The sequence below is a fragment of the Polyodon spathula genome, chromosome 10 (assembly GCF_017654505.1).
Source record: "Polyodon spathula isolate WHYD16114869_AA chromosome 10, ASM1765450v1, whole genome shotgun sequence".
NCBI classification, from domain to species: Eukaryota; Metazoa; Chordata; class Actinopteri; order Acipenseriformes; family Polyodontidae; genus Polyodon; species Polyodon spathula.
Genome location: NC_054543.1, coordinates 29,449,614 through 29,464,500, shown reverse-complemented (window position 1 = coordinate 29,464,500; position 14,887 = coordinate 29,449,614). Strand labels below are relative to the sequence as shown.

The 14,887-nt window shown below is 39.6% G+C and overlaps 1 protein-coding gene across 4 annotated transcripts in view; it reads right to left on the bottom strand.

The window, feature by feature from the left end:
• LOC121322068 (striated muscle preferentially expressed protein kinase-like) overlaps positions 1-14,887 on the bottom strand; it is a 140,042-nt gene that overhangs the window by 20,300 nt on the left and 104,855 nt on the right. For all 4 annotated transcript variants that reach the window (XM_041261560.1, XM_041261559.1, XM_041261562.1 and 1 more), the window contains 11 exons: positions 13,248-13,347; positions 11,371-11,571; positions 10,661-10,718; positions 9,937-10,014; positions 9,288-9,460; positions 9,023-9,049; positions 8,323-8,475; positions 7,780-7,822; positions 5,405-5,473; positions 2,362-4,966; positions 1,708-1,860 (listed from right to left, as the gene is read on the bottom strand). In XM_041261560.1, coding sequence (XP_041117494.1) covers positions 1,708-1,860; positions 2,362-4,966; positions 5,405-5,473; positions 7,780-7,822; positions 8,323-8,475; positions 9,023-9,049; positions 9,288-9,460; positions 9,937-10,014; positions 10,661-10,718; positions 11,371-11,571; positions 13,248-13,347 — 3,660 coding nt within the window. The remainder of the gene's footprint in view (positions 1-1,707; positions 1,861-2,361; positions 4,967-5,404; positions 5,474-7,779; positions 7,823-8,322; positions 8,476-9,022; positions 9,050-9,287; positions 9,461-9,936; positions 10,015-10,660; positions 10,719-11,370; positions 11,572-13,247; positions 13,348-14,887) is intronic.

The following is a 14,887-nucleotide window of genomic DNA, read 5'->3' as shown; positions in this document are numbered from 1 at the left end:
TAGCCATATAACTACAGTGCCGAGAAAAAGTTTGTGAACCCCAATGATAATTATGGAAATTCCATAGTTTTTTCTTACATTTTCAATAGGGTTTATATTAACTAATTCCATGTCTTTTGAAACAAAATGCATAAATTAGACAAACAATGAGTAATTAAGATTCAGGGTATGTGAAAAAGTAAGTGAACCCTGGTTTTATCAGCTCAATTAAGGGGATAATTAGAATCAGGTGTTTAGATAATTAGGTAGATCTTCAGGGGTGAGTTTGGGAGGCCCCACCCTATACAAAGATCAGAAACTTTGTGAGTTTGGTTTGGTGTGGACACCTTTGTGCAGTACGGTGCTAGTTTTCATTAACTACGAATTTATTGATGCTCATCAGTCTAGAAAGGGTTACAAAACCATTTCTAAGGATTTGGGGCTCCACCAATCCACAGTCAGACAGAAAGTCTACAAATGGAAAAAGTTCAAGACCACAGTCACTCTACCCAGGAGCGGTCGTCCTACCAAAATCTCTTCAAGGACAAACTGTAAAATCATCAAGGAAGTCATAAAGAACCTCAGAGTAACATCCAAGGATCTGCAGGCCACTCTCGCCATGGCTAATGTGAGTGTTCAAGAATGGTGTTCATGGAAGGATAGCCAGGAGGAAAACACTGCTCTCTAAAAAGAACACTGCTGCCCGTCTGAAGTTCACCAAAGAGCACATAGGTGATCCACAAGACTTCTGGAACAATGTTCTCTGGACAGACGAGTCAAAGGTAGAACTTTTTGGCCTCAACAAGAAACGTTATGTTTGGCGAAAACCAAACACTGTGTTCGAACAGAAGAACCTCATCCCAACCGTCAAGCATGGTGGTGGGAGTGTGATGGTTTGGGGCTGTTTTACTGCCTCAGGACCTGGACGGCTTGCCATCATTGACACAACCATGAATTCTGCATTGTATCAGAAGATTTTAGAGGAGAATGTCAGGCCATCCGTCTGTGAGCTAAAGCTGAACTGAAAGTGGGTCATGCAGCAAGACAATGATCCTAAACATACAAGCGGATCTACAAAAGAATGGCTGCAGAAGAAGAAATTCCATGTTTTAGAATGGCCTAGTCAAAGTCCGGACCTAAACCCCATCGAAACGTTGTGGACCTGAAGCGAGCTGTTCATGCAAGGAAGCCATCAAATGTCACCGAGTTGAAGCAGTTTTGTAAGGAGGAATGGGACAAAATTCCTCAAAACCGATGTGAGACACTGACCAACAGTTACAGGAAACTCTTAGTTGAAGTCATTGCTGCTCAAGGGGTTGCCACCAGTAACTGAATCAACAGGTTCACCTATTTTTTTACATATGGATATTGAATGTTGAATCATTTGTGGATAAATAAATGTTGAAAAAGTCGTCATCATGTGTTTGTGTCATGCTTAATCAGGTTATCTTTATCTATTATTAGGACTTAGATTAAGATCTAATAACATTTTAGGTTTGAAATATGTGAAATATGTGAAAATTCTAAGGGGTTCACAAACATTTTCTCTGCACTGTATATAGTATATGCCCATTAACATGTATTTTTCAGAACAAAACTTTTCACTTCAAATTGTGCGGTTCTGCTGGTTCAAGTTGGTCCTGCTTGAAAGTGTAATGGCGGGAGGTTCTAATATATTGGCCATTTCTGTATTATTACAAAAAAAACTAAAAAAAGGTGACCAGGTACCTGATGTAAGGCGAGAATACTGCCTTCTTTCCAAGATGCCGTTCTCTTTGGTTATGGCAGAAGGGATGTTGGGTTGGGACACACCCTTATCCCTCTTGCCTCTGGATAGACCCCATCGGTCCCACCTGGATCTGCGCTCACTCTCGGACGAGGCTGGGAAGAAACAGATCATCACCATCATTTTATTTACTCTTTGTAATAATAAGGCTAGAACAGAAGGAGCAATCTCACTGGCTAACATGTGTTTCAACCTGTGCAGATATGTGACTATACAAGCATATCTTGAAACTTTTAGAATATTTCTGCCTGATTTACATGACAATCATTTCACTTTGGAGAGAGTGGGGTAAGGTAGGGGGGAACCATTCTATAAGCAAAATAACAACAATAACATGGTCCAAAATCGGCAGGCCTAGGCTATTTAACAACACCCCAAGGAGAGTGGATATTAGATAATATTTGAACACCATGTTGTGTGTTATTGCTTTCTGAAACTACTGGTTCAGTAGTCCTCAACACTGTGCCCAAGTTTTCCCTGGACCAGATCATTGGAGACCAGATAACTGGAATTACAATCTGCACTACTTTCCAGTGCTTTAAATCTAATACATTGTGAGATGTATTAGCAGAAAGGGACATCCATAACTTCCTTACTTTTGATGGCCGTCTCAGACTGGACACTGGATTCCGACTGCAGGGACTCTGAGGAGGGGGCAGAAGAAATTTGGCTAGCAAGCTGGTTTTGTGGGACCCCCATCCTTTTGAGATTGGTTCCCTCAGAGCTGGACCTATGGAGCAAAGAAATCAAGGGTGTCCTCTTCTCCAACTTTGCCTCCTTAGCCTCTGCCTTCCTCTCCTCAGAGTGACTGCGGATCCTCATGGAAATCCCAGCCACCGTGGACTCAATCTTCTTGCGCATTGCCAGAACAGGAGACTCATTTGGCTTCTTGGCTTCTCTGATCTCTGGCTCTTGTTTCAGAGCCCCAGGTTCCATCCTCACCATCTCCACCTCCTTTTCCTTCTCCTTGGTGCTGCTACGACCTAGCGTCCATGAAAGCCTTCTCCTCGGAGCTGGACTTTCTTCTTGAGGATTCACTTCCTTCCTTTCTGCTGAGGGGGTCCTCTTCAAACGGAGAGAGAGCCTCCTCATGAAGCTAGTATCCTTCCCTGCTTCCCTTAGGTCCTGCACCGATCTGGCCCTCTCTTCCATCTTCTTGGGTTCCTCAGGCTTGAACATTTCCAATGGAGCACCTACGGGTCCTGGGCGATAGATTTCCTCCCCTGATGTGGGAGGAAGAACAAGAGACTTCTCTTCAGACTTGGACCTGGTGAGGAGCTTGAGCCCACGAGTAAGGGAGGACTCCCGCTTTTTGAACTTCGCCTCAAAGACTTCTTCAGATGCGATGTCCTCGATGATAGGGGGTGTTTTTTTATCTGGGGTTGGCTGTCGTAAACTTTTAGGTGGACTGGGTTCTTTGTCAGTAGATGCTACTCGGGCAAAAACAGCAGGGTGAGCAATTGCTCTGGACTCAGGCTTGGCATTGTGGGCCTCTTGAGTTGGAGCTAAAATGGTTTGCATGGTTTCAGAATAGGCAGAGGACCGGGGGCCAGGCAGTGAAAATGAAACATGAGTGGTTGGTGAGGGTGATGCTCGTGCAGAGACGTCATATTGTGGAGCTTTTGCTGGCACGGATAAAGGTGTCACCGTGTCAGAGTTTATGATTATTATCTCTGGTGGTTTCTTTACTGTCAGCGATTTCACTTTTTTTGGCTCTGCTTTAACTGAAACAACAGCTTCTTGTTCTTTTTTCTCTTCCACTATGTTGGTGGCTTCCAATTTAAGTACAGGTTTCCTTTCAGGCACCTTTTCAGGTTCTGTAACCACAGTGACTTTCTCTGACATACCTTTTGCCTCATCTGTGTAACCTGCCACTTTCTCAGCCTTGCCAACCTTCTCCTCTGCTGACACACTCACTGGTTTTTCCAATACTACTTTCACCTCCTCAGGCTTGCTTATATTCTCTGTTGCGTTTGCTTTATCTTCAAAGGACCCATCTGCTTTCTTCAAATTGCTTACCTTCTCTGTTCCCCTCTGTACCTCCTGTTTTTCAAAATCTGGGGTAGGAGGTTTTGAAGAGATTTCCCTGGGGGTGGCTGGCCGAGACTCCAGCTTTGTCTGTTCAGTGAGTGCTGACATCGATTTGCACTCCTGTAGCCTGCGTCCCTCTATTTGAGCCAATGGGATCTCTAAGGGAGCACCAGAGCGCCGGTGGAGAGGGATAGGTTCACTGTCTCCCTGGCTAAAGGAGGCACACTTGATTAGTACCTTGGTGTTTGAACACTCTTCTTTGGGGGTGTCACTAGAAGCTGCCCTAGCAAGAGGAGGGTTTGGGCCTAATCGGGGTGGGCGGGTATAGCGCTCCAGAGAAGCAGTGCGTTTTTTGGGATCCTCCCCTGCAATGCCAAGGGTCTCCAGTAGTGGTCCTCGTAGGCCACTCATTTTGCTGTCCACAGATCCTCCCCTCAGTAGTCTCTGTCTCATCAGTTGTAGTTTCAGGGCATAATCTTCCTGGCTCAATTTACGACGTTCATCTAGAGCTCCTGGGCTTGGACTCCTCCTAGGGAGCTCCATCGAGACAGCTTTTTTTAGGCCATTCTTTGGCTCCTCCATTTGACCCTCTGCAGCCCCCTCTTCTTGGGTAATATGGAGTAGCAGGGCACTGTCAGCAGAGCTCCCTCTCCTAAATTCCCCTCTCTTCGAGCCTCCACCTGCTTTATCTGACTCCACACTTGAACCCTTGTGGAGGGCTCTCTTTGGCTTCTCTGGCCTCTTTCGTGCCTCAGTGCTTTCTTCATCTGAAGATAGGTTGTCATCTTCTTGTGTTGACCTCTTTCTGGACCTGCCTCTCCCTGTCAATTCGCCACTCTCTTTCCCAGAGGGGGTTGGTTCACATTCCATAGGTACTGCCCCCTCTGCTTCAAGCCCCACCCCTTCCAGAGTTCCATTGGGCCTTCCCATCATCTCATCATCAGTTGGAATCTCATTGAGAGACATTCTGGAGCCCGAAAACTCCATGGTCAGAGGCATGGGGATAAATGGAAGCTCATCAATGTCTTCAGAGTCTGAAGACGACGAGGGCGGAGGGGAACCTTCCTTAAGGTGCCTGGGGACAGCGATGGAGAGGTGGATGGAAGAATCATCCAAGAGCTCAGGAATGGACCTCATCACCATCTTGGATTTGTAGTTAATAAGCGAGCGCTAGAAAATATATCAGGAGCAATACTTATTAATATAGTAAAGGTAGACAGGATAAACAAGTCTTTCAGGTTGATGGCATCGACCAACTGGTTTGTTTTACAGAAATAATTTCTAAAAAACACATAACAAATACATGAAACATAAATCTGGGATACAGCTTGCTGGTGAAAAGAAAGATAGTGTAAGATGGAAAATACATTATGTTCCATTGTGTTTAAGTAAATGTGTATGTCGTACTGTAGTACATTAAAAGACAAAACTTTATATGGAAAGTCTTTATCAATTTGTGTATGTACAGTATGTATACATGTATGTTATATTTCTACTACATGTGCCACTGCAATGCACAGTAGGCAAACTGTGGACAGTTGAACCTTGTACATTTCTTACTGTTTTAAATAAAGATATATACATGTTAATATCCTCAAAGTTCCTTACCTGCCACTTTCTGCGAGACAGGAACAGTTTCAGGGGTTCTGTGCTGATATTCTTGCCCTTTGCCAAAGTCTAGGAGACAAAATGTTATTCAAACTACAAAATAAACCACAGCCTTAAGAGTAAGTAGATTCAGGTTATTATTATTATTATTATTATTATTATTATTATTATTATTATTATTATTATTATTATTATTATTATTTTTTTTTTTTATTTTTTTTTACTGTTCCATTAGCTTTTACGCTTGCTATTATTCTCGATGGTTGTAATTGAAATTCACTGAATAATGTGTTTTTTTATTTATTGATAAGTGCTTTAAGCTGATATCAGGAGCTCGTTTTTAGCTCCAGTTCCTTTCATAAATATACAACTTAAGCTAAATCAGCCAGCACTTCTTTATAGAAGTAAAAGCTAGTCAGCTAGTGCTTTTGCCACTTTGCAAACAAGTCCATTTAGTTTGCTGGTAACACACTGATATGCACTAGAATGTTCTGGAGCTGCTTAATTAATATAAAGGCACTTTATACCTACATTACGTATGTCTATGGCAGTCTATCAGAACTAAAACTGCCTGTTGAACGCTCCTGGGGTGTGTTCAACAGGCAGAACGCTCCAGAGCTTTATGTGGTGCTTTCTATTCAACGACCTGCACGCCGTGAGCGCTTTGTAATGTTAGCTAGCATTCTGAGGAGCTTACTTGGTGGGAGTTTCAAAATGGCGGAAGTACAATACCAGTGCAGAAATTGTGGTGCAATTTCCCCACATACTGGACTTTTTGATCAACATAGCTGCGTGCATTCTTTTTTGTAAAATATATATATATATATATATATATATATATATATATATATATATATATATATATATATATATATATATATAATATATATAAGTATATTCCTTATATATTCTTAACTGCATTTAAAAAGAAAAATAAAGGATGAATAGTGTTGTGTTAAAAGTGCACTGTATGCAACACTGTTTTTTTATTTTTATACTTTTGCTGTTTCTGCAAGATCAGGTTTCACAGTGTGTCCCGGCTGAAAAAGCACAGCAGTATAGGCTACACCGAAAACTTTAAACGTTTTTTTCGTGGCAGAAAGGAAACGCTAGAATAAGACAACTTTACTAAAATTAGGTACTTTTGCAGTGTTACATTTCTATCTAACCTAGCACACATTAGAAACAAAATGATATATGTACTAAAAGACATAAGGAGAGAAAAAAACAAACAGTAAATTGTAAGACTTTGTAGAGGTAGGGAGAAGACAGATGTAGGAGCTCATGGAAATGCAAAGGGTTGCAAAACAAAGAAACTAACTGCTAAAGTCATTCACAGATGTATTCAAAGAATCATTAAAGAAATCATTTCTTTGGAAAGTTTTTATTTCTTTAATTTGTTGTATAAAAATGTTTCTGGGTTGAATAATTGTTGAAAAAATTAATTGTTCTATTTTTTATTTTGCTGTACAACAACACTTACATACAACAGAATCATCTTAATGGCAAGTGTAACCTGCACTGTAACTACCTGTAAATAAAACATGCGATACAAAAATCTCAGTACTGAGAAACAATGCTCTGAATGTAGTTTTCAATCCGTTCAGGTCTTTTGCATGTGTTTCAATTCACTGCTGCTAAAGCCATGGTGTTGGATCTCGATGCAAGTACAAAAGAGCCATTAAACAGCACATTTTCTGCACAATATATCATAAATTCAGCCAAAAACAATGGTAGTGCTGTATTTTCCGCCATCTTGAAAGTTCTCTCCCCATAGCACAACTTTCAATAAGAGCTAACTTATGTTACGTAGCGCCAATGAGAGTGCTCTGCCTATTGAGCACAGCCTTGGACTCCATATCAAAGCACCTTAATACTCAAGACTCAATATTACAACAACAGTATCACAAGGTGCTGTACTAGGGTGATAAGGTCAAATGAAATGGATTTAAAGTTTTAAATTATGCACACAGAATTCACTTTACACAGAATCAATGAGCGCTTCCCCTCACTGCTCTCTGAACACACATCAACACACACCAAGGCCTAAATATCCATTGCAGTTTATCCAGTTTATCTAAACCCAAGGCTCTAGACACCTCCACTGTGATTTAAAGTTAACTGGGACTAGAGTGAGTTGTACTGTTAAATGAATGCTGAGCTGTGTTACATTAAACATGTAGTATTACTGTTAGAAAACAATACAAAATATGGGTATCGAAACCAGCTACATTAAAAAAAAAGAACTCAGTACCTCAGTATGGAGTTTTAGTTGATCCTTCACATTTTAAGAATAAAATTGGTAGGGCTTGTTCTATGATTCACATAATTAACAAAGTGGAGAAATAAACCTGTGCTAATGTTCTCTGACTTACCTTAAACCAAGGGTGACGAAGACATTCATTCGCATCTGGTCTCCTGCAAATATGAAGATCACAGTTATAAGAATCTATTTTTGACCTGGAAAGAGTGCCTTTGTTTTTAATAGCTTTCTTTACTAAAAAAAATTGCATTGTGACCCATTTTCAACCTTTTATATTGCAATCATATGGAATGTTGTGTGTTACCTTTGATTTAGTAGCTATGCATCTTTAAAATAACAAATCTATCATCTTCTATAATTTCACCATCCATCCCTTAAGAACTTGTTCAAACTACATTCTAAATGCCACACTAGTCCAGCTCGAACACTAGTTTACAAGACCCTAAAAATCTTCCTTCTGAAGATAGCTGTGGGCAGCGCCTTTAGGGCTAAAAAACCGTTAAGAAAAATAACAACAGTACATCCAAACTCCCCCACCCCCCAGACACACAACAATTTATAATTCCTAATATTTTAACAACCACTGAAGTTGTATCCTAAAATATGTTAAATAAACAATGACAGTGGAGAACAAGCTCTCTAGAAATAAACTTACAGTCTGTCAGCAACCAGGACCTTAATGACAAATCCCCTGGCTTCACGGCTGAGATCAGCAAACATCTTCTCCTCGAACGCCACATTGTAGTTCCTGATATTCAACACAGTGGTCCTGTCATTTTCCCCCACAAACGGAGAAACCCCAGTGAGGCTGTCAGGGGGTGAGCAGAGAGAATTGTGTAAGACAAGTTCACTTTCACACTCATAATGGATTCTTCACAGTGAGAAGATATTTCCCCAGTCTTTTGCTGGCAAGTGTACTGATCTTCAGTCCAAGTGAGGAATTTGTCTGCTCTCTTTAAAGCTTTCTTCCAAACTGTTTTTGACAGTCCCAGGCGCTCTGATCTAACACTGTCTCAATGTTTTCTTTGAAATATACTTAAAAAGATATAAAGCTAACAAAATTATTCCAGTAGATCTTACCTATTTCCTATATTAAAGACACACATATTATACGGTAAACCTGTATTTTATATTTTTATGTTATATTTTGGAGGAATTATTGAATAAAAAATTAGACAACCCTCATACATTGAAGACTGAAAGGAATGCCATATGTCCTAATAAACTTGCTATGACTCACCAACAGTTCTTTATAAAAAGAGTAGACTGCACCTCAGGTCATAATAGCTTAGATATTTACAACAGACACAGCCCAGCTAGTAGCAAATATCTCCATAGATTGGCAATAGACTTACCATAGGTATGTTATAACTCCAACAGGCCTGGAGGGAAGCGAATAGAGAAAAAAAAAAATCTGAGATTGTCTTATTTATTATCAACTAAAAACAAAATAAAAAATTAGGAGTGGATGCAATGAAACAATACAAGAGTTGGAAAATAATGGTGCAATACGATATGGACAATAACATAGATATAGAAGGAATACCTATGGCTGACTTTAACAAGTTAAATGTTTCATAAGGAAAACATGGAAAAATTAAAAGCTAGGTAGTTTGGTACCAGATGTCAGTAGCCTTGGAGATTGGGGTTTGGTTTACAATCTCCGGGGCAATGAATTCCGGAGTTCCGTATTTGCAGTACTGTGCCTCATCAGGAGTAAGCTCAGCTGAATTCCCAAAATCACACAGTCGGATCTGCTCATTGCTGGAGTCTGCCATCAGGATGTTTTCAGGCTTTGGAAACACAAACAATAATTTAGTATGTTAGCTAGTAATACTGTATTAACATTGTCCCATAGCTATTCAAGTAGTTAACATCATAGCTGTTCAGAAACTAGACAATACAAGTTAAACCATGAGCATACTATTCATACTGAACATGTTCATGTTTTTATCTGTCATCTGGACTAATCTGAAAGTGTTTTTACTGTGGTATGGTAAAATCATAGCAAAGTGTCGAAAAGCATAGTTAAAGTATTGGAGAAGCAGATAAGCATGGTAAATCATTGTAAAAACTATAGTTAATCACATAGTAAAGCACAATAAATGCATAGAATATAATCGATTCTATTAGAAGTAAAACAAAATCAAGGAGATTTTGAATATGGACTCTATTAGCCCTGTTAAGGACTGTGGATCGTTCTCAGAAATCAATCCACAATCAATGAGTGTCCACATCACTAGGTTGCAGTCTATATTTGTTTGCCTACCTTAATATCCAGGTGAATAATATTATTCAGGTGTAGATAGCTGATTCCCTCAAAGAGCTGTCTCATGTATGATCGGATCTGGAAGAATACCATTTGCAGTTAGAGGTAACATATGTTCTATGCATGTACGTTCTTTACGGTATACCCTGAAGTTTCATGATCTCTTGAAATCTGCAGCCATACCATCTCGGAAGCTGTTCTCTGTTGATTTCAGAAGTTAAGCAAGGTTGGGCTTGGCCAGTCCTTGGATGATGGTCCTCCAATCAAAATCAGGCACTCTTTCTACTAAGCCAGCATTCAACCAGTGCTGCATCAAGGTGCTAAAGGGGCACTGTGCTATCTTTCAAATGAAGACATTAAAGTCCCTCAACCACACCACAGAGATGTATTTAACAAACTACAGAACATATAACACAACAAGAAAAACTCCCTAAAACAGAATTTAAAGTGATCTTTCCTGCAGCTAAATTGGTTCTTGCTTATTTTATACAATTAATATTGTTGTATTCCTATCAGAAAATTGTTCTTGGCACTTTTTTGAAGAAGAGCAAGGTTTGCAAGCCCCAAGTTCTGCCTAAAGCAGGTAAATACAATGCTGTCCTTCTTTGATTACAGTAATACAGTATGAGTCTCAAGTTGTTCTCCCATGTTCCCCATTAAATGAGAACCTGGTTCCAGTCAGTCTTACTGGGTTAAACAAATACTCCAGTTCAAGTGACCTTACCTCAGACTCCAATACTGAAGATTTCTTGGTGGCTCTCTCCAGAAGTTCCTCCTGACAGCTATACATCACAGTTAAGGAAGATTTCACTGAAACAAAACACCCTCAACACATACTAATAACAAAATTAACATTCTAATTTCTCACATATCTTAAACCTCACACATTGGCTGCGTCCTGATTTGCAGCAAGGTTGTTCATACCTGTAGTTACAGAAGTGCATTCTGTGTGAGAATGCATGCGTGTGTGTTTGTTTTTGTAAGCGTATTAATAATATACTCTGGTTTACAAAAAAAAATAAATAAATTTGAAGCCTCTGATGGTTTGTGGTTCCTGAATCCTGACCTTTTTTTTTTTTTTTTTTTACTAAATATCTTTGAACAGATAATTATCCCCTCTTCTAAATAAATAACTATTTTTTGAGCAATAGTACTGTATTCTCATTTACTACCATTGAAGAATAAGAAGTGCCTCTAGATATATTTACTGTATATAAATGGGCATTCCTCCACTATATTCTAGTCACCAGGACATGCATTGCCAACTGGGTTTAATAATATGCAACTACAGCCCTGGAGCATTTACTCATGTGCACCAATACTTGCTTGAGGATAATGTGGTATAAGAACAGAAGATGTGTGGTAAACTGACCATTTACTGAGCAAACTTTAATTAGGATCTATTAATTTTTGCCTCTAGTTCAAAAAGGACACAGCTCAGTGATGATGATCACTCCATTCTTCTTCTCGAAGGCATCGTGGAAATACAAGATCCTCTCGTGGTCCAGCTGGGACACGATGTTCAGCTCCCTGAGGGCTGAGGCCTTGCTCTTCGCTCGCCGCGAGATGAACTTCGCTGCATACTCTATCTTCCCGCTTTTCTCAGTCACACGCTTCACGTATGAGAAGGCACCCCTGAAAAACGAGTCACCAGGTGAAAAGGCAGCAAGAGGGTTTTGAATCATGTCTGACGTTATAGACAAATTATCCATTGCATTTTATAAGTAAAAAATGGCATCCCTTATACAAGGTCATCATACAACAAAGGTAACACACTATTTCCTAGCCTCGTATGAGGCCATCATGCATTTGTGTCTTCCATGTATCCCCACATAAAGACCAGAAGAGAGTTTTTGTTTATGTCCTCATATAAGGTCGTCATGCATGAAATGGTTAAACAAGTAGACTCCAATTGCATCATACTTATTTAGCACTATTTAACTGAATTTATCTAGCAGTTGTTTTTCATACAGTCATTGGCATGTAGAGTAAAAATGTATGATGCTCTACAATGGGCAAAACGTATCCAAAACACAACCGGCAACATTTTTTGTGAAAAACTAACAAAACTAGTAAAAAGTAAAGCTGAATAAAAATTTAGGACTCAGGTGTCTGCTTGTTTGTTACAATAGAAAGTGTTAGATTTACTTTTTCACCAAAAGTTGTGCAAACGAGATTGGTTTAAAAATACCCTGACAAATCTGTACCAGATGTTTAAGCAGCTACATCTAAACCGTGATTTGAACATCAAGATGGAACTTGAATGGTCATTATTCCACACAGTTTGAAGAGCGAGGAGCCGGGAAATTAAAATATATGCTTATTTATTCAGTCCACATTCTCATGACTGTGACATTTCACTGTAATAAAACTTTAAAGTTTGTCTCAAGACAAGGAGTGTTTCTACCTGAGAGTTAAAATGGAGGAATGGTAATCTACACAGCAAGAAGCAGATAAGGCAACAGTAGAACTAAACAGACCATTTTCAATAACACTGGCAATAGACCATATGATATTGTCCTTGAGGAAAAAATACAGGTACAGTTTTAAGTTTTAAACAAAGCTGATTGCTAGCAGTATCCTTATCCAGACTCCTTACCCCAGGGCCAAAACAATGTGAGAATGGGTCAATGGTGTAAAAAAGGCATCACACTTAATTTTTTCAATAAATTAATTTTTACTCAGCAAAAATGAATAAGGAACAATTTATGACTATTTGGAAGCCTCTGAATTAAGATTAACATTTGTTCCTCAGGCTATAATAACAATTTGTTGTAAAGAACTTTGAGAGGAAGTACTGAAGCTTCAAAGGCCATTTCAATAGTTTTCTCTTACATTCCCCCGAATGTTTTTTGACGTTTGCGATCATTCTGGGATGTTCTGCTGCTCTTACTCTAAATCTCCCTTCATCTGGCTTGCAGCACGGCAGGGCTGGTCATATCGTCACATAATTTGAATGAAGTGAGGTGCAGGTACTTGGGATATCTAGCTCAAAGCAAGCTCCAAGACAGGACAAGGGAGATTTAGAGAAAGACCATGATAAGTCAATATTGGAGCAACAGAACCCAAAACTAAAACTAAAAACATCATAAAATAACAATGGAATTATAAAAATAAATCAATAAATAAACAAACCAAACGTAAACCAATACATGGACAGAGAAGGTTTTAATGAATAATAAAAAGCATTGTTCTTTTGTTTTATAAAAGAGCATGAGAAATGGCTAGGATTGTTGCATTTACATTATTACAGCCTGCTGGGTCATTACAAGTAAAAACACTCTGTCTCATTCTATTCTGCAGTGACTCACCTTCCAATCTCCTTGTGCACATCATAGTAATCAGTCAGTCTGCGCATCTTTCGAAGCATAGTCTCTTCATCTTCCATCGGCTCCTCTTTTTCCATTTTAACTGCAGTGGCAACAGATGAAAGATTAGGAAATTCTTACTTTCTCAAGATATATACACTGCATGGCCACTTTCATAGATGTGGCCTCCTGGTATGCCCTTGATCATTTGATTATTCTGGAAAGTCAAACTTGATCATTCTGTAAAGGCTGTAGCTTCCTTAAGCATCTTTAGATAAAGTCTACCCATCAGTGCTGTACTTGCACCCTAACGGTGATGGCTACTTTCAAGATAATACACCCATCCATCCACTGTTCAGTGGTTTGAGGAACATGACAGAGACTTCAGGCATCTTCAATGACCAGCCCAATCCTCATATTTCAATCCAATTGATCTTGTTTTGGTTAAAAGACGCATTTGTCATCATGTGTCTACCTTTCTGCACCAATTGCATGAAATATTAACTGAATGAGTGAATATCATTCAAGACACCTTCCAACACCTTGTGGAATCCAGGCCACATCATGGCTGCCATATTAGGTCAGAGGTCACTGGCGAATGTCATGTTAGGTGTTTATATAATTCAACAGAGAATGCCAAATTACAAAAATGTTCTAAATACAACAACTAATCCAAACTGCCAGTGCTGTTACTTCTTTATAGGGACACCATCTACTTTTTTATGTGCTGAGAGAAGCAAGATTTTTCAATATATTGTAAGGTCAACCAAAGCTCAGCATACCTGTAGTTGTGTACAAGATTTCAATGGTATTGGTTGCAATTTCATTCACCTTGGTTTGTCATCAGAAACATCAAAGAACTATTGACTAGCCAAAAAAGGCTAATCCACTATTTCATTCAGTGTTTGAATTATGCAGATGGAATTCTAGACTGATTAACCTACCACTTACTGTATAGTACATGTTACAAGCTAATGTGGATTATCAAAGTAAAATGCTCCCAATGCACAGTGTAACAAGGGAATGAGTGTATCACACAAGGCTGCCTGTTACACTCTTCCCTCTTAAATCTGCGAGATCCGGGCTGCCGCACCAATGTAACGAAGCAGAACCTGGGTGCAACAGGCAACCGCGCACACAGCAAAAGAGCCAGGCTCACCTGCATTCATGGTTAGAGCTTTAACCCTCATCTTATCTCACCAACACGAGTCAAGACAGTGTATTACACAACACTGCAATAGCAGTTTAGGCACAACTTATACAACCAGGTATGGCTAAAAGGAAAACCATGCAATAGTGCTGCCAAAAACAGACAAAGGCTCCAGTCATGCGTGGTTCTGACAGGCACCTTGAGAGCTTCCCCTCACAGCTACTGGTTTGACCATAACACTCCTACTGGGCCTCTCCCAGGCCGAAATTTCAAATTGTGTTGAATTGTGCGCTTGTTTTGTGATTTACACAAATGCTCACTTGTGGCTCATTTGAACCCGGGCGTCAAGATGTGAAAGGCGAGAAAGGTTATCTAAAGGCTTAACTTCCTAACTTCTTTAACCCATAACACAATAAGCATTGGCTAATTCAAGCCCATCAAATAACACTAAGGACCTGTTACCATGGTGACTGCTTGGAAAAGGGGAGTAAAT